Source organism: Danaus plexippus, chromosome 19 (assembly GCF_018135715.1).
Source record: "Danaus plexippus chromosome 19, MEX_DaPlex, whole genome shotgun sequence".
Lineage (NCBI taxonomy): Eukaryota > Metazoa > Arthropoda > Insecta > Lepidoptera > Nymphalidae > Danaus > Danaus plexippus.
The window spans coordinates 1,140,301-1,167,009 of record NC_083549.1 but is presented as its reverse complement, the minus strand read 5'-3'; the positions used below and the strand labels follow the sequence as shown (position 1 = coordinate 1,167,009).

At 33.8% G+C, this 26,709-nt stretch overlaps 1 protein-coding gene and 1 non-coding gene across 3 annotated transcripts in view; one reads left to right on the top strand and one right to left on the bottom strand.

The window, feature by feature from the left end:
* LOC116768113 (furin-like protease 2) overlaps positions 1–26,709 on the bottom strand; it is a 121,554-nt gene that overhangs the window by 2,844 nt on the left and 92,001 nt on the right. For both annotated transcript variants that reach the window (XM_032658751.2, XM_032658752.2), the window contains exons 3-12: positions 14,270–14,374; positions 5,451–5,627; positions 5,048–5,182; positions 4,670–4,977; positions 2,801–4,597; positions 2,493–2,726; positions 2,197–2,355; positions 1,494–1,633; positions 938–1,193; positions 109–191 (exon numbers count right to left, since the gene is read on the bottom strand). In XM_032658751.2, coding sequence (XP_032514642.2) covers positions 109–191; positions 938–1,193; positions 1,494–1,633; positions 2,197–2,355; positions 2,493–2,726; positions 2,801–4,597; positions 4,670–4,977; positions 5,048–5,182; positions 5,451–5,627; positions 14,270–14,374 — 3,394 coding nt within the window. The remainder of the gene's footprint in view (positions 1–108; positions 192–937; positions 1,194–1,493; positions 1,634–2,196; positions 2,356–2,492; positions 2,727–2,800; positions 4,598–4,669; positions 4,978–5,047; positions 5,183–5,450; positions 5,628–14,269; positions 14,375–26,709) is intronic.
* Positions 23,848–23,918, top strand: Trnag-gcc (transfer RNA glycine (anticodon GCC)). The gene has a single exon. It is a non-coding gene; the product is annotated as a tRNA-Gly (tRNA).

Below are 26,709 nucleotides of genomic sequence, written 5' to 3'. Positions count from 1 at the left end.
CCAACTAAGAACTGTAGTAGTAATTTGGTTTCTTGATTGGTTGGATAGTTTTTATATGCAACAATCATAATACATAAGAAATCTGCTTCCGTTTACAAAGCATCTTACCTGTGTCAGAATCACAGTGACAACAGTCTGAGGTAGCGTTGTTGGCTCGCTCCGAACAACACTGAACACATTGGTTGTTCAACCTGATCAGAAATAGAGGGTTCTATTGATTCATGAAGTTAAAAAATACAAGCAATGATTGAAACGACGGATTGTTTAAGAAATAAATAGTAAATAATCTATACCCATAATTCAACGTTGTATATTTTCCAAACATATGTCATATAGCAATAGATGTGCCATATAAGCATATATTTGATATTCGGTAGGTACGCGTTGGTCGTATGGAAACAAACTTATGCTAATATTAAAGTTACAATATTTTTAGGCAGCTCACAGATATTCGTTAATTATATCGGATAAAGTATTTGAGAATTTCTAAACAATATAACATGGTTTATTCACGATCCAAATACTTCACTTAACTGAGCAAGGGTCTGAATTGTTAGAATATTGTCATCTTGCCAGGAATTCGCAATATTCGACCCCATATATAATACGTACTGACCAAATTGAGATCTGACTGAAGCGGTATCAAATGTTACACCTAAGAACATTATTTGAATGACGGAATATTGAACTTGGCTTCTAGATTGGCTTTTAGTGTTTGACACGAATAACAGTCACTGATAACGATACTGAGAAACACTCGCTATTACTAGAATAATATTCTCCATTTCTGTATTACTAGCAGGACTATGATGAACAGGTTAAAAAACTAGTTATACCTTATCTTTGGTGTGAATAAATACTTAAATGTTAGAAACCAAATTTAACACGGGCCGAAAAGATTGAAGTACTAGGGCGACATAACCACTGAGGATCTTACCTATCCAACCGCAATGGTCTCGAACACGCCGTACAGCTGTACTGTCCGGGTCCAGAGCAAGTCCTACACGATTCGTGACACGATCGACATAATCCACTGCTGCTTTCATAGTATTGAGAGCTCAAACACTCCATACACAGCCCGCCGTCTAACATGAAGCGTTGAGGACACGACGTGCAGTGTAACGGCCCGGAGCCGTCACACTCGCGGCAGTAGTGGTGACAGTGACGGCAACCGTCGGCGGTCTTATAGAAACCTTTACATTGACAAAATGGAATTCATCAATTTAATTCGAAAAAACTGTATGTTAGGAGTAATCATATACAAGGATGATTATATTGAAAAACAAGAGTTAGCCGAAAAAATATGTTTTCCGAATACGATGTCCCTAAGAAAAATAAATTATAAAACCGTAACTGCAACTAATAGAAGCTATATTTACTGCAAAACTTCATCGACCTAACCAAATCTAAATTTAGACAACAAAAGTTCCTTTAACAACCTACTTACATATGTAAACGGTGATATATAATTGTATATTTCTAATTTGACTCACCCTGTGGACATTCAGGGTGACATTCACCAGCCGCCAGCCTCCAGCCACGGGGACACGAGGCGCACTGATCACGACGTGGACCAATGCAAGTAGCACACGATAAGTAGCACTTAGAACATGTTCCACGATCAGCATAGTAACTACGAAGATGACGATTCATTTAAATATAACTATTATGAAGAATACAGATTGATAGAGATTTGAGGAATTGTAAGGATTAATGACGAGTAAACACCAAACTTACATGTACTTAAAGATAATAAGGAATGAACAATTATAGTAGAGTGGGTTAAAAGAGGATGTTGTCTCAATTTTTAGGGAAGCCTTTACAATAACAAATGAGTTAGTCTACCGTCACCATAGATTCGTGCAAAACAGAACACCATGTATATTTATGTCACTGCATTTTATATACATACATATAATTAATATTAAAAATTATACTAACACAAATATGGTCTTTAAAACTTCATTTCTTGTTTTGTTGAGTAAAAATACAACGTTGGTAGTTTTTCAAATCAATATAGCAAAAGAGTTAAACAAACAATTCTAACATACGTAACGTAATTTGAAGTGGACAAAAAGAGTTATTTTTGTGGAAATCAAGCGAATCCGAGTTTTCATAAAAATATTCCTCTCAGTATTTATATATTTTTTATATATTATATATTTACATATTTATGTATCCTTGAAATATACTAACCCTTCTGCACAGGCTGTTCTACAAGTACCAGACTGAAGTCTGAGGGACCCAGTGCAGAAAGTGCAGTTTAGTCTCGATGCGCACTCGCTGCAACCGTGGATACAACGAGTGCAGCGACCGGCTTCAGAGTAGTACCCACGACTACATTCTGGTACACATCTAAAGTAAATTAAAACATTATATATTAATAATACGACATGAGCAACAGTTTATATGGCTATTGTAATAAATCACAAACTATGATAAAAATACTAAAAGCAACAATGTTTCATAAGTTTCTTAAAAGCTTTACTTACTTGTGATTCTGTAAAAGGTTGGGTGATGGACACGTTAGACAGTTGCCTTCAGTTTCACCGTAACACGAATCGCAGTCATTGTGACACAGCTGACATTGGCTACCATCCGAAAATTCACCAGCATTACACCTGTCACTTCCAGCCGCCACACATTTCCCTTTTCTGTTCAATTCCCAATTTGAGTTACAAGATTGGCACAAAGAAGCCAAACAAGTTGCACAACCAATGGGACATCTAAAATACAGGAAAATTTAAAAATAAATTGTTTACAATTTAACTACATAATAATTATTGTAATAAGTACTCACTTCATGCATTCTTTCCTTTTCTTATCTGCGTAATAACCACTTGGACACGTGCTCAGACAACGCCCATCAAGCACATAACTAGAAGCGGGACATGTGACACAATGTTGCTCTCCAGGTCCGTGACAAGTGTTGCAACTTTCATGACATTTAGCACAGCTATAGTCTTCCGTTTCATACGTTGAAGGTGGGCAGGATGTGGCACAAGTTCCGTTATATAGTACTAAATGATGTTCACATGAGGTACATGCATCAGCTCTCTCTGAGCAGGTGGAACAGTGTGCAGCACACGGCCGACAAGCTGACGCTTCGCTATTTTCCCAATATCCATCAGGACATTGTTGTATACACAAACCCAAATCAGCCACTAATAAATGTGCTGGCGAACATGTCAAACATGAATCTTGTCCTGGGCCCACGCATGTTTCACATGTTTCATGACAGGGCCAACAAACACCACCTTGATTGGCAAAACTTCTCGGAGGGCATCGAGATACACAGGCATCATCTAGTCTGTAATGCTTACAGGCTATACATTGTGTGGGTCCTTTTTCATAGCAACCTTGAGAATCGCATTCGGGATCACAATCGTGCATGACGCGCTTATCATTACTATCAGCGAGGACATTTTCCCCATGCGGTGAAGGGACATTGTGTCCGTCGAGACGTGCTATCGCCTTTTCGGGGTTTGACCCAGCGGCGAATAATGAAGGAAAGTTCTGGTAATTTGTAAACGCGTCAGTATTGTAAAAAGAATCCCCGGCAGCTTCGTAACCGTCAGCGGCAGTTGGAAAAGCAAAGGCTGGCGCTGCTTGTGCAGGTCTTTTCGACCTTAACCGTATAGGGTCTGTTGATGTGCCGTAAAATATCAACTGCCATTTTTTGAGAATGCCTGGTTGGTTAACATGCCTGTTACCAGCATTAACGATCTGCAAAGTCCATCTACCTTCGGCTCTCTCACCCCAGAAATGAACACTTAAGAAGGGCCAATCATCAAAGTTGGAACTGATAACATCTCTAGGTCTTTCAAATAATAAAGAGGACGTTGTTCCCATCGGCGAAGTAAGAAGTATGCGGAGATTACCTCTAGGGAAAAACCTCAACGATATTTTGCACTGGACATGTTCTAGATATCTCACTTCATTAACTGTTCCACTGCAACCATTAACATCCATATGTACTTTTAGTGTATAACCAAATGAGGATTCAATAGCTTTGTCCTCATTAATTTCCTGCGATTTACATATATGTTGCGGTGGTACTGATACCCATTGTTCCGCCAAATTCACCATTTCCGATGCGTCCATTAAACCATAGCCAAACTTGTGACTAACTTTTCTCTTCACACCGTTCACAATCCACCCAGTTTCTTTTTCGAGGGGTTGTGGACGTGATGTTAACACTACTAAATACTGCATATCTCTCCAGGTCAAATTTGGATTAGCTTCCAGCGCAAGGGCACAAATACCGGCTGCTAAAGGTGCAGATGCGGACGTTCCTGTATGTTCCACTGTACAAATATGATCTGATCTTAATCTGCCGTCCATATCAACAGTAGCAACACTCTTATCATGACCCGGAGTACCCGAGCTGTATGTGGAGGCTAGAGTCGATGAACATTCTTCTAGATACCAAGGTTTAAATCCCCCTTGTGTCGCACTCGATATTGATAAAGTAAATATACTATTTGTATATCCATCACAATTACAGGAGTCTGTATGGCGACCACCGTTTCCCGAAGCCCACACGAATATACTTCCTTTACCGCGCCTACCACTTGTAACTCCATAAATAAAAGCTCTGTAAACGAATAATGACAAGAAAATATACATTTAGTCTCTAAGTAAATCTGTGAGTCATAGCACTACCTACCTTCTAGCAAGCGGACCCGGCCCGTCTACCGTCTTCCCATCATCTTCAGGACCCCACGAGGCACTGTATATGTCAATGTGATCGGGGTTAAGACCAAGAGCTCTGGCTTCCACCGCGTCATTCACTACACCGTCCAACATACGGACTCCTCCTATACTAGCATTGTATGCTATACCGACACCACAGTACTGATTATATGCTACAGCGGCAACCTCCCCGGCACAACGGGTTCCATGTTTGTTATCGCCGTTGTCTTGAGGCATTGGATCATCGTCGTTCCCATTTATGTCAGTGGAAGCGAGAGGATCCTAAAAATTTTAATCGTTTAAATTACATATCCTTCATCGTCAAATATTAGAGATACAATATGTTATTTACATAGTTCTGCGCGAGGTCGGGATGGTTGGTTTGTATACCGTCATCAAGGATTGACACAACTACACCCTTTCCAGTGTAACCTCTTTGCCACGCCGGCATTACATTCATGTCAAGTCCATCTTTCGCACCGCCATTCTTAAAAAAAATCAAATATAACATGTTATACGAAAGAATTATTTTCTATAGATCTCTGTAAATAGTTATATATTTCAATATTAAATAGCACTCAGTTAATAAACACGAGCAACGATTGAAAATATTTTAATTAATGTGTGTTAAACTATCTTAGTAGTATGGAAAGTTACATAAAAAATAAAATAAAAATTTATAACACGAGAAATTCCATTAGAATTGTAATGTTATCTTAATGCTGAAGCAAAATAATAAATATAACCGCACTAACCAAATACCATTGCTCTTTAAACAACGGATCGGAGAAGAAAGGCGAGGGTGTAATGGCGCGGTGACGGGTTCTATGGGAGGGCAGCCTTCGAGACAACTGCGACCATAATGTGCTCTCATAAGGGCTGTAATCACGTTTCATTCTACGCCTCTCGCGTTGTTGCTCGAACCATTTAACCTGAGAACAAGTTATTTTTATGGGCTGTTACATGAACATGATAACACGTAAAAAGTTAACACACCCAGCTACATTGTTCCGTCATGACTCTGAATTATAAACATTGTACACGTCAAATACATGTGTTAAAACCTATTTTTTTTTAATTAGTTTCTGAAGACACAAAACTACTTTAGTACAGTTATATTAAGAATACACATAATTTCCAACAGGCGGTATGGCGGACGCATAAAAACAAACTATAAAATTTTACCACGAGACAACTACAGCGATCCTAACAATACTATTCCAGGCGTCTCATCGTCGTTGTTGAGTTCAGACGAGGCAATTTCGCAGCCGCTAGAAAGACCGACAGATAGGAAATAACAGAACGTATTTACATGAAAATAGACGCGTTTGTCCGAGCATTGTCCCGACTCGGCGTGACAATAGACACTTATACAAACAACAAAAATGGACTGATTATAATTATTTTCTCTAAGAGAATATTTTATGATGGCTTTATTTATTTATTCTATTTTAGAGAAGCATTAAAGTATTTTATTGTGATGGCTTCAAAGGAGACAACAATGTAATATGTGTTATGATTTTGATATAATAACGTGATACTGCTATATAGAGAGTGTGATGTCACCACATCTGAACGTAGTGTTTGTCTTGTTGTCGCCTGTAATTCAATAGAGGCTAGCCCGCTGCTCCTTTTGTACTGTTCGTTACATATATTACGTTATTCTTTATGAACGGTTGAATTCTTTTCATGATTACAAAACTAAATTACATTACATTTTTAACTCAAATACGGATAGATTTATTTATCAAAGCAAAAATATCGTTGCGTGACCTGAAAAAAAGCTAAAAAATTTCGATTAATATTTAAAAAAAAAAAAAACTATCTCTTCTAAACAAATTTATTTCGACACTAACAAATTGGTTATGGGAACACAACCGTATCAGTTTTAATTGGAAAATTCTACTTGTCGATGTTTCAATAAAAAAATTGTCGAAAACAAATTCAAAAATAGGTAAAAAATATCTCGTCCGTCCCGTAGTTTTCATGTTAATTGTTTTTTATATGATTTTTATATAAATAAATATATATACATATATAGTAAACCGTCTTTATGACGTTCGTTGTTAAAGTTTTAACTCGCTAACGTCACCGTTGTATTGTTTCAGTTCGCTTGTTAACGCACACGCTCAGCTGCCCAGATACCAGCATGGTTATTTTAAAGCAAAAACATCAAGGAAACGAATTCATCTTTAAAAAATAACAATACAATTTATTATTACAGCTTTGAATTGATTATGTTATTTTATATAAATACATTTCATGTTTCTGATCTAACAATACGATTAATTTTTATATTAGAAACTTTGATATTCTTCAGACAATTTCAAATATCAAAGTGTTGCATGAACTTATTGAGATATAACAGTATAATAATGAATTATAAACTATTACATTAGAGTACATTTTGCTAAGCATTCCTTTTAGGTCGTCTAAAAAACTTGTAAAAACATATGAGGTTTAATAAAGCCCCTTTGTGCTCATACGGCGTAACGTAATAGGGTCCTAAACTAATAAAACGAGCGGTCCTGCGGCCAGCTCCGAAAGGGTTTAAACAGATTTACGCAAAAAAAGTCAGCCCCTAAGGATCTCGCTTGTCGAATCTACAAACAGAATTATTAGTCCTTTGTCTTGAAGCTAACAGGATGATGTATTATATGTATTTCAAGATATGTAAACTCACACAATTAATATACATTATAATAACAGTAATTCCGACTTACACTTCACGAAAATTACCTTAACAGACTTACAATTCGATTGATATAAAGAACAAGGTTAAGTGTTATAAGAAAATAAATAACATATCGCAATAACAACAATATAGTAATAATTATCTTGAACTATGACTCCGTAAACAAACAAAGCAGCTGGACTCCATATGAGGAAGATATTAAATTGTAAGTCACGAACTTGTTCATTACGAAGCCGTAAACCGTAAAACGGGGTTAATAGAGGGCTGTTTATGATGTAGGAGGGCTGACCGGAGGGCGCACGCCCACGGGTTTTATTACTGCTGCCTCAGATGCCCGTATCGATATAGAATTATGAGCTCTTAAGAGTTCATTCAGTAACTTTGACTGCGATGAAAAACCGTCTTAGTAACGCGAATAAAAGAGCCGATTTAAAACATATGAAACCAGTTCTTATATCAACAAGCTGAAACTCGAGTCAACTGCAAGTTATTTTAAAAGTATTTGCATTCAATATGATTCTGTTTGAGTGTGAAGATTGCCGAGTTCTTTCAATATCGCAACTTCGATCCGCTGGTACATTTAACGTCTTTACTTTCTTCTTTCTCACAAAGACCAGGACGAATTTTAATCATTGGCTCGCATGCATTAAAATGTATCAAAAAAATCTGTATGTAAGTTGTTTTAGAAATTTAAAGATATTTACAATTTATCGAAAATAAATATAAAGTATGATTAAAAACTTAATATCATCAAAGCAGTGTAATGTAGTTGCTTTAAACATACACACAGACTGCAAGATAATCACACGTAATTATACTGATGTAGTCTGATATGAGTAAATTTGTACTTGAGGTAATACAGACTCAGACATTATGAAGCCAGATCAAACATCCTCACGGTATATTACTCTATCAGTTAGTACAGAACGCTCTGATGATCTTCAATGTTTACACAAACCTATGAGTAAGGTCTGTTGGATCGTATTGAGGTCTTGAGACATATTATTGATTTAAAAAAGTCCTAATAGTTGTTTAAAATAAGTAAGATTTTCATTCTATTTAAAATAAATATATACAGATATCGAAAATATTTAGACGGTTTCATTGAAAAACAAAATTTAATTGATACCGTCCTTGGTCTCGCCTTAGACTGAGCCAAATCTCATAACCCTTTTGCTTCTTTATTAAAGTATTATGAGAAAACAAATTTACGAGGTTTATCTTACGTGAGTTTATAGGAAGGTCATCCCTTTCTATTTGGGCCATCTTCTTTAGTAATTTTTTCACGCGTTCTATTGAATTTTATATTATAAGCTTATTTTATTTCGGAGGTTACATAATATGAAATAGATTTTTATGACGTAAATGTTAGCTAATTTCATTTTCATTACAAGTCACGTTTTACAGAATAAGATAATTTTTTAAATGTAATGTTTCAAATAATCTACACAAATGAATACTTAAAACCTGCTAGACCGATTTGGATAAACTTTGGTATCTACATAGTTTAAAATCCAGAGAATGGAAACTAAACGTAATTTCTATACGACTTTAAATTTAGATACAATTGTTTAAGATCCCCTTTAATTACTGTATCGTTATCATATGACATCTCTTGTGATATCTCTTTTACAACAAAATAAAAAAATCCTCAAACTTAAATTCGCAAAAATCAATAGTGATGTTAAAATCTATTTTCAATTATCCGACCGATTCATAATCAATCTATGTCCGAGCGAAAATTCATTTGACGAAAACCTCCCCGGCTCCGGTGTCAAACACATGTTTCAATTAAGCTCAGCTATTACCAGCTCTGTTATCAAATATCTCGCAGTGTTAACACTAAGCTATGTCCAAACGCAATTTGATATACGAGAAGATAACACTCTGTTATTTTGTTGGAAATCACTGTGTCAAAGCGAAAAGCCTATAATCCTAATAGAAATAAGTAATATGTTTTGAATAGATCAGGTTCTCTGTGACAACAGCGTGCACGGCGATAGATTATTATATTGTAGGTAAGTATAATTCCATCACTATCATTTCAGTATAGAGGAAATTGGTTTGAATCTTTGTATAGTCTCAAATTACTAAATATTAGAATGGAATTATCTATTTTAGTTATACTAGGGTTAATAACGTTATATATAAACTAACAGTATGAGTAAATCATATATCATTTATTGGTAAAATTATGATTTAAAAAACCCTTTTAGTGTGCTTGTTTAGAATTTTCAATATAAGAAATAAATTATATGAAGTGAAAGTTAAAAAATATTATTAAACATGTATCGGTTATACAAAACGTAGGCCATTGAGACTATTAAATAGAAAGCAATCAAAACAACTCAGGTTAGTACTGCTGACATAACTCACACAATAACTAGTATTATTTTTATACATATAAGTATCTAAAATAGAAAAAATCTGAAACGTGCCGTTATGTATAGGATTTATTTTCACGTGCCAATAAAACCAAGTTACCCTAAAAAAAACATATTTGAAATATATCTACTTTATTCCACCTGAAGTGTTACCTGAAGGATCTTAAAGTAAAACTAAAAGTCTAAAAAGCATAATTGTTAGACGCACAGAATTAAAAGAATAAAGTTAAACTATAGAATAAACTGCCTTTCTAGCGCTCCTCTGAAATTATGTTATTATATAAGACAAAAATAAATATTTCGAGAGCATGCAGTTATGAATAAGGAATAAAAAAACCAGCCTTTATTTGATTTCACTGCGAGTGGATACATTTTTTTATTTAAAAACATTTTATATCCACTTGTTATGATCACATTTATATAATATTAAAGCTTGTTGCGACATCTGAGGACGGAAACTTACTAAATATTATATTAAAAAACTGTCATTAATTCGTTGAATTTGTTTGTTTTATAGAAATAAACTAGCAAACCCGGCGAACTCCGTTTCGCCACCAGATGGCTTCGTTTTATGTAACGTATCGTTTGGTGATTAAAAGATGAAGAAAAAATTTTTTTTTTGTTTTATATTTGAAATGAAAAATTTTATTTCATTTCACAACAGTAATGAATTCATTTCGATTAAAAAAATTAAGTGTTATTTAGTTGAACTTCTCTAAGTAAATGAAAGTGAATCCAAAGTAAATATTGAATCGAAGCGTTATACGTGTCCGCAAATTATCCGTTTCATTGAAGTGCTCTTTGGTAAACCACATTTTTTGTTTTTTGGTCTGACGTTAACACAAACAAAGCGGATGGTTTCCCAACTCGTGAACACGCAACGTATAACTGCCCATGTGAAAAACAATGATTTTCTAAATTTATCCCGCAAACACTAAGCGATTGGCCTTGCGACTTGTTAATTGTCATTGCGAACGCAAGGCGAACTGGAAATTGCAATCGTTTGAAGTCAAACGGAAGATCAGTCGGAATCATTGGTATTCGAGGAATACATACATTTTCACCTGCGTACTTTCCGTTAATAATGGTTGCCTCAATCAAATTCGGCATAAGTCTTTTTACCGCAAGTCGAGTACCGTTGCAAAGTCGCGGTGGATTCAAATTACGCAATATCATAATAACTGTACCAACTTTGAGTTGCAAGTTATGTGGTGGAAATCCTGGTAACTCCAGAGAGTTCAAAAACTCCGTTGGATAATGTACTACATCATCGGGATTTGTTATGGAATCAACGGATTTGTATGTCACCAAATCGCCATCGATTTCTGATTGAATGGTGAAATTCAGTGCGTGTACATCATTATTCTTTGCGGCAAGAATTGCTCGTTGACTTAACCAAGCATAATTCTGATAATTCTCACTAATGTTTGGGAAAACATTTTCAATAAGAGCTAGTTGAGAGTCTACAAATCGGCAAAAGTCGTTGGTAAGAGTAATTAATCCAGATGTCGCATCAACTGGGACTTTTCCATTTCCAACAGCTAACAATTGTTTTGAAAATTGTGCAGCACTTTGATCATTTTGAATTTGAACTCTCATATTAGTGGTTAGCTATAATGTTTTTACGTTATTCCATAAAGGTGATGCCTTCAGGCAAACATTCAATTCATCTGCAGGCGTTCCCCGGGGAATTACTGGCAACGTCTGCCTGAAATCGCCTGCCAACAATATCATCAAGCCGCCAAAAATGTTGTTATTTCGCCGAAGATCCTTCAGTGTGAAGTTAAGTGCTTCAAGTGATTTCTTATGTGCCATTGTGCACTCATCCCAAACAATGAGCTTGCATTGCGTCAACAATTTTCTCATTGCACTGGATCGGGAAATATTGCATGTTGGAGTCTCAATTGTGTTTAAATTGAGTGGCAACTTAAGCGCAGAATGTGCAGTACGATCGCCATCTAGAAGAGTCGCCGCAATTCCAGATGATGCTAACGCCAAAGCTATGTCACCTGTTGATCGAATAGTGGCCAAAATCAATCAAATGACAAATGTTTTCCCTGTTCCTCCAGATGCGTCCAGGAAGAATAGACCACCAGTATTATTGTCCACCGCTTGCATTAATGTTTCGTATACTGGTTTTTGCTGTTCATTCAGCAACGGCACATTATTTTGAACGAATTCCTGCAATGTATCAACATTGTATTGCAGCTCTCGATTTAATTCTTGGTTGAATGCATCGTGTATCGATCGATTTGGTGCAATCATTCCTACTTCAATCAGTAGCTTGTTTGCAATAGTCAAGCATTGATCCTCAATCAGAATCAATCCTTCATTGTAGATTTCATCGGTTATTTGCATGTCAGGATTATTCGTTTGAATGCGCAAGCGATGCAAGATATCTTCACATATGTCGTCTTTGTATTTGTTCCATAACTGAATTGGTTGTGAAAGAAGACATGTGGTGATGATAATTGCGAACAGCGTTCGTATTTGGTACGCATTTGATGAAATAACTGAATCCGCAAGTGTTAAATCCCAATGAGAATCGTTCTCTAGCAAACCCAATAGTTGACATGCTTCTCGATATGTTTGGCATTGGTGGCCATTCACAGTTTTCAAATGCGCAAATGATTTTGGTCCACGTACATTTACCAACAGCAGTCGCAAATAAAAACATTCATCATTTCTAGGATGAACAGTATACATGCGATCTAGTGCATCAGTGGAAAACACCTGTGGCCAATCTGGAACTGGGGTTCCTTGTTTGCGACGTTGGAATTTCTTTGTTGATTGATTCCAAGTGTAATACTTAGGCATTTCAACGTACATCAGCGTCGCTGCGAATGGATCTGCTTCACACATTGCAAAGAAGCTAGTCAATGTTGTCGATGGTGGTCTCTCAGCTCGTTGTGCTGCATTAGCTTCAGTGAAGTTAAAGAATATGGTGTAACTTTTGATCGTGTGTGTTGTATCTTTTACCTTGCAAGTCGGCATGAAGCCGCCTTCTCGAATGATATTAGCTCCAAAGGAAGTCATGCGAAAGCAGTTATTGTATTCAAGGATGTGTTGAAGAAAATGGCTGGAATCGGGATCACTTCCATCGAACAATGGTTTCAGTGGCTGTGGTGGTGTAAGTAATGGATCCAGTTTGACTTTTCCACTTGCGCAGCACAATCCAGCCGTTTCTCTTTTGAACTTTAACGCATGGCAATATCGGCATACAGTCGTCATTGGTCCAATATTTAAATTTTCATCGTCACTGTAGTTCGCAGTGGGATCATTTTGGAATGCCAAGCGATTGTATGATGCCAATGATCTTCGTGTACTCACGCGTTGTCTCAATCGGGCATTTTCTCTTATTATATTTTGTCTTTCTTCGCTTAAGTTCTGTGAATACACTTGTTGCTGACTTGCATGTCTTGTGCGGCGGCCGATGTTCGCACGTCGTCCTCTAGGCATTTTTAACTATGGGCAGAATGGTGAATTTAACCTCAAATGCACGATCCACATAATTTACACAGTTCAACTTACCACCTTAAAGACAAATACCTGCTGTTGAAATTGAATAAAAATGTACACAATACACGTGATTGATTTGATGGTTTCCAATTAAAATGTTAAGAAACGAATAACTTTTTTTTTTTCACAATTTCACACCGGTTTGTCACATGAAATTAACTGAGAAGAAAACAATAAGTAGCTGTCAAACAATGTGTCACGCACCGGCGCCATCTACTTAAAATATTGGTTTGTAGTACATGCTATGTATCAGAGATGGCGCTGTATTAAAAAATTATTTCCCTATTTTCCCGCTTTTCTATTGAAATTTTTCCTGAATTTTCTTTGCTATAAACCTCACGGAGCCCGAGACCTTTTCAACAAATGCAAAACTGTGGAAATCTGTTTGTGCGTTCTGGAGTTATAGCGTCAGGAAGGAAAACTCGACTTATTTTTATATTATAGATATCACGACTATCATTCATGTAATGATGTAATGTATATGTAATAATCATACAAATATGTATTGACGTTGTTAGTAAATAGAAAAACTTTCAATGAAGAAATGTGTTCTTCTTCAGTTCCAAATAAAGTTCATTTTTTTTTACTTTTAAATTATTTTGGACATTTTCAGTTACACAAATAGTCTTTAGTGTATCAAAAATATCTAGTCCGCAGTCTTGGATATGCCGCTATGTTATAGTGAGTGACGTCACAAAGGTACCCATGTATTGTCATCAGAACTGATCGCATCGCATTATTACAGCTCAATAGTATAACGTTGTCTACGAAATGAAGTTGCAAGATTTCAGCACATCAAACATACATACATTAAAAATTAAATAAAAACTAAAATGAAACTAATTGCTTATTTAGGATGCGTCTTGTTTAGTTAGGGAAATTTTTAACGATGTGTCGTATATACTATTAAGTAACTTAGACATTCGGAAGTAACAGAACCATAACCTTGAATAACTTAAACAATGGCGAAACTTACCTCGGGTTCATTATTTAACTTGTGATGATGCTCGTGACTTGGTTCTGTAGACCGTTTGTGAACTCCGTGATGTGACAGCAAGTAGTATCCCTTGAGGGCTCCAATCTGTTATAAAGAGAAGAAAACGTTTAAATAAAAAAAAATATCATACAGGAGGCAATTGTATTAAATTAAAATTAATATTTTGGAAATTTATCTAACTTTACCAATATTGTGTTGGAGAAAAATGTTCAAACAATAAAATTTATTAATGATAAAGTAAAAATTTACTATAAAAATAGACAATTAATTAATTTCCTTGAATACTTTTTTCGTTAAAATGAATATCTTAAAGAGACACTTATTTTACAAATTCAATACAAAAATTAATACATCGCACAGAAAATAGACAATACTTAAAATAAGAAAGATAAGAAATCAGAAAAGTCGATTTATAGCACCAGTAATAATGATTTTCAAGTAACTCTAACAGAATTCCTGACCTCGTTGTAATAAAATCTTTGAGATCTCGGAATGTCTTAATGCTGTCAATTATACGATCCAAAGCGATCGCGCCAATGAACGAGATTTCGTTATGAATTAATGCGAAGATTGCTCTATTATAATGACGAATTACATTTCAACAATTCAGAGATTTATCTTAAGGAATAAAGGAAGGGCTTGATTGATAACATTTCACTGTTAAATGGAAAATGCTAATGTTTTAGTTTTAATGTTAATTACTCTCATGAAGTATTGTTAGTGTTATATTGACAAATTTTGAGTGACAAAGCCTATATAATGAATGAACCGTAGTACATTCACTAAACTAACAAACCAAAGTGGAAACCTTAATCAGAGGACGACTTTATACGATATAAGTTTTTTCACTTTCTCTTTTTATTAAGATTATGTAAAATTAAATTTTCTTCGTACTTTTAAGGTATATTTGTGCTGAATGAAAGACTTATTTGGAAGGTGTGAATTATATATAGGAGGGCCAAAGACTATTTATAAACGCAAAAAATCCATTATTCGATGTAAAAGGCTTAGAGAAAAGGGATTACTATCTGTATATATTTTTACTGCCCACGGCAGAATCACACGCGTGAGAGGAGCTCAACTCCATCGTCGTTATTGACTCAATAAATTCACAGCTGAATATGCGTGTCTATAAATACTTCCACACCATTGTATACTATATACATAACCATATAAGGCTTACATTCGTATGAAATCTAACGAAGCGTATCTGCTGTATCCGATGTACAAGATTAAACACTGTTCAGATAGGTCAAACTTATTTATCTTATTCGTTCTAGACAACAGATAAAGACTTTATTCGTTTAAACTACGACATGCTTAACGAGATATAAATTAAGAAAATGAACCAATATATGCTATATTGAAAGTTTCATATCACTCAAGAAGAACGTCTATGTATTTTGATGTGTTTCTGAAAGTTATATTTCGCTTTAATTTAAATGTAGTAATCTTTAATATAGAGTTCCACATATAGCCGTGTGCATGATATAAAAAAATCTAGAGATAGTTAACTGACCTGTTAACGATTTAAACTTCCACTCACTCGCACCGAACTTGTTAGTCTTGCCAACCTAACGAAATACTCTGCCTATAAAAATATATTATTCCGAAGTTACGATACAATAATTTGTTTTTCATTTAGCAACGGCTGAGACAAATATTTACAAATGATTACAAAAAAAATATAACGGATTTAGCTCTTACTTATTTCAAAATTATATCTGCGATTATTTTGCTGTAGGATTGTAGAGAAAAATTCAAATGGAAATACCACGCTCTAAACCAACTTAGAAAATAATAGTGTCGTTATATTTAAAGAATCATAAAAACTTAAACTTTAGGCTTCATGTACACCTACAATCTGTGTCCAAAGGCCGTGATAGTTAGGTTATGAAACCTCAAAGTAATATTTCATCATATTAAACAAGTTCGCCCGGAAACCCGTACAATGTAGGCCGAAGTTAGGAATCGAAGCAGAGTGCGCCGCGCTAGATTGATCTGACCTGGCGGTTTAATATTGCTAGCATTGGAACCAGTTGTGGCAAACTTGCACCACTGCACACTGCAGCAAATTTGATTTACTTTAATATGGATAGTGTCTTACAACTCTCATTCGGGCATCAATTAAGAAACTTATACAACCACTTCACCGACACACATATGTACTATATTTAACAGACAAATATTCACAGAAATAAAAATTACGGATTGTACTTGTTAGCGGAGATGTTATTTTACGTAATTCAATCTTTAAAAAATATTTTATTTATATGAGATTTGAATTAACCGTACAAGAAGAAAACTAATTTGACGCTTGTCAGTGTTGAATCTTTAAAATTTTCATAATTGCTGCACAAATGTTGTATGTAAGAAAAAATATTTTTCACAAATTTGTATGAAGGGACGAGAAAGGATAAATTGTCTGCCGGATAGTAAGAGTCTAACCGCCGTCCGTGGTCACCGGAAGATCTGATTCCAGATGTGCTACCGTTCTGGGAACTGTAGCATTAGAAGAACGAATAATAGAATTCAACTAAAAAGGATATTCAGACGCCGTCTCCCTGTAAGTGGTTGGTACCATCACAGACCACCTATCGCTCACTGACTGCAACTGGGTCTTACCATATTCGCTTATGTTTGTATTCTAGTCACCTAAAACGATTTAACGCACCCGTTCAACATTTTTAAAGTTCGACACCTTAGGAATAAAAAGGATGAAGCCACTTTACGATTTATTTATATTTATTTTATCTTCATAAATATTTTGACAAGTCTTTAAAAATTATTACAAAACAATTATATTTTATTTCAAACAATTTATTAAGTTTTAAGGTATTTTTACTATTTCATCTCTGTAAAATCTTTTTTTAAATACATTTCTTAATAGTAATATGTTTTACAACATAAAGAATAAAAAAGGTTTATAGGTACTTTAAATAAAAATCTTAAAGAATTAACGAAATATACCTTTTATGATACGACCATATAAACTGGAATGCTATTTCAGGGAATGTTTAAACCACTCGAGCTTACAACTTGAATACTGCGTTTATAAACTGTTATGTTAAAGTAGACTGACTAACTGGAAGTTAAACAAGCTAAAGATATTAATAAAGTCGGGATGAAATTAAAACTTGAAACAAATCAAACGCTTTAAAAGCCTTCAATAGTATTTCCGTTTCCGTTTTTTTCGTTATTCAGATATTAGAGTTAGTTATTATAAGAGAAAATTAATTATATCAAATATCGGTTATTCCATACTTCAAATAAAATAACAAGTACATTTTTTTTTTAATTTGCCTTCGTCCTGAAATTTGACCGAACATCTAAAGTATTCCATATCAAAGGACTAAAAAAATTTTTTATAACATTTGAAAGAAATATGACGATGCGAATATTTTAAAATTTTTCTTGTCGTTTCCTATTCAATTTATTTCAAACCGAACGATGAGTTTTTCAGAACAAACGAAAAGCTTCAAATATTACTAGAAAATTTATTTAAAATTCCAAACTTTACATTTTCGACTTATTAATTCATATTTAAAATTTTACATATACATTTTTTATAATATTTCTATATATCTACTTAATTAATTTACAACAACATAATTTCTTAATATCATAAAGCTAACAATAAACAGCTGATATTTATTACGCGAAACACAATTTTATATGAAAATAATAATTTTTTCTTCAACATTTTTGATAATTTGTTATATTAGGACGTTAAAAATGTTCGTCTTGTACCAACTTAATTTTAATGAACGGAGCTCTTCACTACAACTCAGAAAATACAGTCTTTATTTTTATACAGTAATCTATTTAATTACAAATAACTAAGTTTAAAACAAAAGTGAGACAAATGTAATATTGAGGATATTAATGATTGCTCTAACAGATCAACAATCATATATGTTCCTTATTAACTCATATGGAGGGCAAATTAATTTATTGTCCCGTCTTGCAGCCGCAAACCGCTAACCCTATATAGTAGGCGACTGTTAATTAGAATTAATACATACATTCGATTAAAACCCTCGTCATACCCCTCGTCATACAGTCGTGGTTGTGATGTACGCCAAGTTTTAGGGTGATCTGGGATTTAAATTTTATCATTACGCTCAAAACTAACCCTAGCATAGCTAGACTAACCTAGTATACTATACTAGGCTAGGCTAGTATAGTAGTAAAAATTATTATTATTATTACAAGATATGTTAATCTATAATAGTTTATTTAAAATACCAAAAAGACTAAAATGTCCAAAAAATAAATTCAAATAAACAACTATCTTGTCTGTAGAGAAGAGATTTTTTGAAAATTATTTTATATTTTAAATTACAAGTCTCTAAAATATTCAATTTTTATTTTATCTTTATTAAAAAAAAAAAAAAAAACATATAAATTATCATTATTCCCACACATATTCAGAATATTTCATTCGCTAAGAGAAAATATGAAAATATTAAAGCTACCCTCATTAAATAAAAGACAAATAAATCTGGTAAATAAATCGACCTTATTGTAACAAAGCATAAATAAGACATCCCGAGAATCGTCTGCAGTCTAATGTGATGGGAGCACAACGTCTGAGAATAACGCTCTACTCAAAATGAAAAACCTTATTATACTTGCCGTATGAGCTCATTCGCTTTGACATTGTCCTAATATAAAGGTTATTAAAGGTCAGGTCAGGGCAGGTCGAGTCGCTGAGAGGATAAGAGGCTTACTATTAATAAGTCAATAAATTACACTTTTACGATATCAATATTATTTTTTTACCGTATTTTTAACAAAAAATTTGAAGCTTTCATAATAATTTGCATGGATTATGATTAATGTAATAATGAGGACAATTATAAGCAATGAAATACGTGTTTCATACCAAATTATATTACTAGATGTTTACCGCAGATTTCCCTGGATGATATTAACAAAGATCCTTTCCTTTAGAATATAATATAACGAATTACATGCATGACAAACAAGTCTAGTAATATATATATAGTCATTAGTTTTATCTCTAAAACGTATCATACGTACAAAAAAGAATGGATATATATAAAATTTGCCAAAATCGTAATATTTTTCATGCGAAATATACTCATAACACCATGTGCCGCTGAATCTATTACAGCGACAGACGAAATATTTCTCATTGTCTCCAGTTTTGTATTAAACGTATAAAGATCATAAACCAATTTATACATGCCAACTAAGAAAAGTATGAAAGCTAAAGAATTTCCATTCTATTGTAGGACGTCTGACGGTAAAAGTTCAAAGGAAAAAATGTTATAAGGAATAGTATTGTCTTAAACTAATTGAAATAGTATTCACTTTCGAATCGCAGCGGAAGGTTTTCCAGACGGATGTATCGATCTAAGACGTTTATTCAATCGAGGTCTAATGCATCAAACTAATGCAGGAGCCTCTGGAAGGCTTGATCGATGTACCATCCGGACGAACTGAAATTGGCGAAATAAATATAGAACAGACGGAGATACTTACTAACAGAATCTAAAGATGAATTAAATTAATGAATCATTTGATATAAATGTACATATTTATTGGTGAAATTTAATTTTGTTGCAATCGATATCGTGTGTGTGTGTGTCAGATAAAAAGCAACAAACTTCTTTTTACTGTAGTCAGTGTGTTTATGTAATTAAAGAACATTGACAATAGTGAGTTGTGATGTTCATTATATGAATAACATAGAACCTTATGGGGTTTACGGTATGCCGTAACCATTGAACTCTAGCACATATCGTGTTGTACGGAAACAACGCCAGTTCTCAACCAAAATTGAATGAGGAACCAAAAAGCGAGACACGTTATTAGTCTTCATTCTTCACAACCTTTACAAAGGTTGCAAAAATAACTATGTGAGGTAAAGTACAATCATGTAACAATCAGATTGTTGAAAACAATGCTACACAACGTATACACCCGCGTTAAATATTAAAATTTTCGAGTTACTTTATCTATCTAATTATCATTACGAGACTGTATTTCCTCTCTATTAATTGATATATATCAAAAGGCTTGTCACATCTGATTCCTACGAACGATATCACTACAAGACGCCATAAGGATACCAATGGATGTAGCACAATTAATGCTTGTCTCGAGAAGCTAAGACTCGTCTTCTGTTATATGGAATCCCCATAATCCAGTGTTCCTGGGGTCATCGTGATGTCAGTTAATGTTTTCCTTTAATAAATTTGTTAGAATTTCAATACATAAAATTTGATATATATTTGAATAGGAAATTAAATTATTTAAAAAAATATTTGATAGCTACATTATAAATACAATACAACTTATCATTTATGCTATATTTATTGTTTTGCAATTTCAACATCATTTCTAGCAATTTTGTGTTCTAACTAAAATACACAGAAGACATATTTTTTCGTAGTTGTCCGTTAGAATCGCACAGCTGTTACACTGAAATATAATTCAGACTGTATATAAAGACAGATGCACATCTCTTGTCCTACAGCAGCGACTGTCGGGACTCGCTCTACATAATCTAATATTGCGGCGGACTCGCGAACGGACGTCGATTTCACTTAGCCTGAGCTGGATTGTAAGATTTATATTGAAATGGAAATATGGCTTGACCTATTTTGTGGCATACTGCGAGATAAGAATATATGTAGGAATGAAAGATATTTTTATATCATCTTATAAGAGTATAGGATGCATAACACGTGTTACTTATTTTGATATTAATAAAGTGTTATGAGGCCTACGTTTATATTTGACAATTGATGTTGTCGTCATAAAGATAGAGAGAAGAAAACGAAACCTAGATTAGTCCCCTGTAAAATAGGTTTTTATATCTGTTGCGGTTAGAACTTGATAAGGGGGAATGACAAAGAAATAAATAATAATATAATGAATAACTTGATTTGCTATACTTTGCATACAAATTATTTATTTTTAAAGACAGTATAAGCTAGCAAGTTGTATTTTTTTCTTGTTTTTACTATTCCAAAAATACATTTGCTTGTAAGTGCATGGTTCCTTTTGGTCCGCTTGATTAAACATAGAGCTTAAAGTACCGAGAACATAAGACTCTGACTCAGTTCGCATATTCAAAGTAAGCACTTATTATTTAATTACAGCCAGGGCTGATATTGGCCAACAGTGATTGGTCCACAACCACCAACTGTTTGAATTGTCCACCAATACTGTGTGTTGACAATGTCAATGTTTGGCCAGCTGAGTTACAAGTTAGAAAATTAAACAGTATCAAGGCTTCTGTAAATAAGGTTATACTGATACAAAATCAAATTATCATTAAGTCATACTAATTAATGCATTCAATTATATAATTAGGTCTAACTGCTCCACTTTCTAAAAAAAAAAAACTCAAAGCAACGAAAATTGACTCCAAATAATACAGAAAACAGCTAAACATAAAAACATTCCGTAAATATGAAATGAAATAATAAAGCACTTAAGAAAAGGTCCCCCGTACAACGCCAACGCATTCTTTTCACGTCCGAAACACCCTTCTTCATGTCTCCTTAAGCGAATAATGAATAAATTTTATTCAGTTACGTTCCTAAGATTTCAGTTGTAAGAGAAAAAGTTGACAAGACTAACACTGTGACATTAAAACCATACAAAATTCACAGAACAATATAGTACGCAAAATAAATGTTGACTTACAAATAAGAAGTTGGCAAAGTCGAAGTAAAAATAACGAAATTTTGTCAAAAAAAATTAATAAATAGCAAGCAACAAAAAGCTGTATTCATTAAATTCCACTTGCTTACTTATTTTCAACAGCCCACAGCTACACAAATCAAAAATAAATTAAAAAAAAGAACACACCATACATGGCGGGCGTTAATGAGATGTTTTCTCTTAAATAACTAACGAAGCATATTTTTTTTCATGTCGCTGATGACACTCCAAAGCAGAATCCTTTTTTTCATCTGTATCCTCATCTCGCGCAGTGGGCACGTGAATAAGTTACGTTCAGAAAGCATTTCCCCTCGTTTTTATATGTAGGAACTTCTTGACATATTCAAAAAACAGAATGCGTACAATCCCCAAAGTGAGTTCAAAAACTTTAAGGCAGATAACATTAGTTTAGATGTGTGGACTGCGTTCTGCGGTATACGTGTCGTGTCAGAATATAAATAAATGATCGAGTGATATGTTAGAGACACGGCAGGAATGACAAAAAATAAGAGAGAACTAAGTTGCACAGTGTGAGAAAAACTACTATTTAGAATGACGTACATTTTCAAACATAATATTTAAAACTTTTATACTTGTCTTATTAAATATAAATACAGACGGATCGAATTCATAGCAGCTCATGAATAGCCAACCTAAATGATAAGAAATATTATCAAAACAGTGAATTATGATACCTTTTATAACTCATAATAAAAGGTACTTTGCTTGTTATTAAATAAAATGTATGTTAAATAATTTACTTTTGATTACATAAACTTATAGAGGTCAATAAGTTTTACTTCACCTTACATACATTGCACCGTATTAGAACATAAACACATAGGTTATCCTCGCACTAGTTAACTTGAAAACAACGTAAAGTCAAGACATGTGAAGGCAACCTCATTTCGCCTCAAAGACGGGATATTCAGAGGCTGGAGAACTCTTCGCATTAGCCAACGCTTAATTACTAACCACTAGAAATACAAATTACTAAGGTGTTTAGACGAAAAATATATATATGGTATAAGAGAAACTGTAATGAAAAGGTTTTTACAAACGAGTTGGCTTTTTCGTTTTCACAAAACTATAAAAAATAACATTGATATAGTTTTTTTTTTTTGTATTAAATCTCTTAGAGAAGACGGATTTCTAACCTTTTTTCAAAATTATAATCTTTAATATTCGCGTGAACATGTAAAACTAATATCCTTTTATATACATACATCAAGGATTGTCAAAGAATGTTTGGATCAAAATAAAAATAAGGACCATCTTATTATTTAATTTATACTCGATTAAACTTACAATTAGAGTAACTATAAATAATTTGAAAGAAATGTATAGAAATAAATCGCTTCAGATTTTCATGAATGTTTATTGATATGATAGGATCCTAAACATAAAATTATTAAAGAACTTATAGGAAAACATTTGCTTATAAATTAACCGGATTGTGTATAGCAGGTGGGAAATGTACTCTAAATATTCAAATGTTCTGCAGTTTGCAATCGGATCAAGCGATATAAAAAAAAAGATATAAACAAAAGCAATTTTTACGTTACACCTAAGCGCTGAAAAAAAATCTCACCCGCTTTTATTTGCGCCGCAATATTTATTTTTAATGGTCCACTAGTATTACGTATCTGTGAATAGATTTAGAATAAAAAATACCGTTTCTAAGCCAGACGTCGTGTGTAAAACATGATCGTGATAAATGTATGGCCTCATACATGAATTTATAGAGAAATTCCTGTACAGATTCATCATAAAAAGTTGATAGGCAACTAAATTCTGGTATTACAACTAGTTATGCAAAATCCCCACTGCAATTTGATATGTCTCAGCATGAAGCATCGGTGGTTCAGTGGTAGAATGCTCGCCTGCCACGCGGGCGGCCCGGGTTCGATTCCCGGCCGATGCATGTTTTATTTTAAACTATTGCAATTCCATATCCTTTTTCTAAACTGTATATTAAACAAATTAAAAAGGAATATATGTATTTTTTTATAAAATGATAAGTATTTTAAAGAAATACGACAATATTATTTAAATTACTTTAACATTATTAATATAATCAAAAGATCTTTATTGTGTTTATTATAATTGTCAATCGTGAAATGTAATCAACCTTAAAATGAACCCTTCAACCTGGGCTTACAGATTATCTTCAGTGCTATCTTCAGAACTTCGACTTACAAGTTTCTCCATACAAGCTACCGATAATCCTCACCTGTTACTAATACAGTCTCCGACCCTCGCTGATAATACCGGCTTAATCTTGCCAGCATTAGAAATGGTTCAACGTTTTCTTGTGAAGTAAATACTAAAAATATTATTCGAACACATTTACAGACTTATCAAACCTCTCATATAAATATAAACAAAAATATGTAACCTTTTAAAATGATATTAAAATTTATAGATTTAAAGATATGAAGACAAATTTATACATATGTATATAAACTATTCGATTCAAACTCATACCGCCTTTATATTTATTTGAAGCCGACGCAACTTGGATTGTCCCATCAGCACGTAACCCAGAGCTTGACAGATGATGTATAAGGAACGCTATGAAGTGACTGCGGGACGAACACAATTGTGTCCCCTACTTCCTATTCCAAGTACACGAATTAGATGCGTTATAAACATATACATTGAGATGACAAACAATCCAGGGACTACGAAAACCTTATAAGAATGTCAAATGGTTATTCATTGGATAGAAAACAAATTTATATTTTATTATACACATATTTGTTATAATAAATTCATAGGAAAACAATATTCCACAATGGCTATGTTCAATACTATTATAACACTTTCAATATAATAAACCGCATTGAAAATATTGACACAAGCTATTGTACAAACGACCGTCCAAAGTGGCTGTGTCGAAATTAAAACAAGCTATGATTACAGTGATAACACAATGGAAATGAATATGCACACCGAACACTGTAATTTAAACTCTCGCATTAATGAAAATTAAAATATATTTATTTACTTGAACAAATTTGTGGAGCACTAGCTGTGTGGAGTAGTTGGACCGTACTTAGTGAAATGGAAACGATAACGAGCCCACAGCCAAATATTCAATTCGCAAAGAGGAACTAAATAAAACAGTAGCTCGAGCTGTAACTGGAAGCTGGTCGGCGGTAATAATGCGGTGAGAACGACTGAATAGGCTTGGATAACCCTTCAGAATATTTCAACACAATTTTCATAATTTTTGGATTGAATCGGATTTACACTATATTTATACTATAAGCGATATTAAAACAATAAAACTATGCTTCTTTAATGATTATATTCTATATGATACCATCAAAGTATATTTTTATTTAAAAATTCTAATTAACTCAGGTGCAATTGGTAAGTTAACATCATTTCCAATAGTAACTTGCAATATTATGAGTATACAGAGAGCTAGCGACTCCGAATCGGTTTAACTCGATACAATGCTGTTTATTTATAATTACGTTATGATCATCCATTTCGCGCTCTGAGGAGTCGTAATAAAAAACAAACGGAATGAAATTGCCCTGCCAGAGGCAAGCCACCGTCGGGAGCCAATAAATATGTTTACGGACGCGAACAGAATTTTCATACGCAAATTTTTCCATCAATAAGCAACTCCCGCGATCCGGAATTCCGAGACATTTACCCAACCACATAAAATTAAATTAAACGACGATATCTTTTTAAAATATAATAAAATATCAACGTGAGAAAAGAATTGCCATATTTACATTCAGAGACCCATTAATCAAATAGCGACAACGGACAGATGGCTCTTGAATCATGATAAATTTATAAATATTGTATAATAAAAGTCAACCAAATTCCAGAGCGGTAGCACCGGCAGCAATAAAAAACCTAACATCAATAACAGTTGAAGGCGCGCCCAACAAATAATAGCGACGAGAATGGAATCCAGACACAAACGACTCCCGTACATCACGGGGACACATTTCCTTAACATCAGTAAATATTTCCACAGTCCCGACACGTCTTTATAATAAAAACATCAGCCCAAAAACGCTGTGCAAAAAAAAATAACGCAACATTAGGCGCGATAAGTTCCCAACTGCGCACTATTCTACAGAATGTACATAAAATGAGTAAAATAAATATGAGGGGCGTTGTATAGGCACAGGTGTGGCGAAACATCCGCCCGAAGTGGAATACGAAAAACTTATTCTTCAACAACAAAAGGGTATATAGATATCCTGATCTATTGGAAACCAGAGCAATTGTATCGATCTTTGTCACTATAATTTATTCGCAACGCCCTGTCCTTTAGTTCAGCAATATCTATGATATTGGGTTCAGATCCTTTGTAATACAAAACTTTGTATACAGATAAAGTATTAGTAAAAGAAAATATTTTCAAAACATATATCAATTCTTTATTATTATTAAGACTCCTGTTTCGGCGTCAGTATCGGTTGCGGCTGCAAAAAAGATGCGACGCAGCAAATTTCATTTAAACCAACCCAGTTCGGCGTTTTAAAAGTTGAATAATAGCGTAAAAGTTACAATCCTATTCTTAACATACTAAATTAAAGTTGAAAATTCCTCAAATAATTAAAGCAATATTTTTCGTTTAATTTGCAAGTTACAGTAAAATATTATTATTCACAAGCTCGCTGAGCGAATAAGCCCGTACTTGGAATATGGACGCGTTAAAATAAGTTTTAATAGCTAGC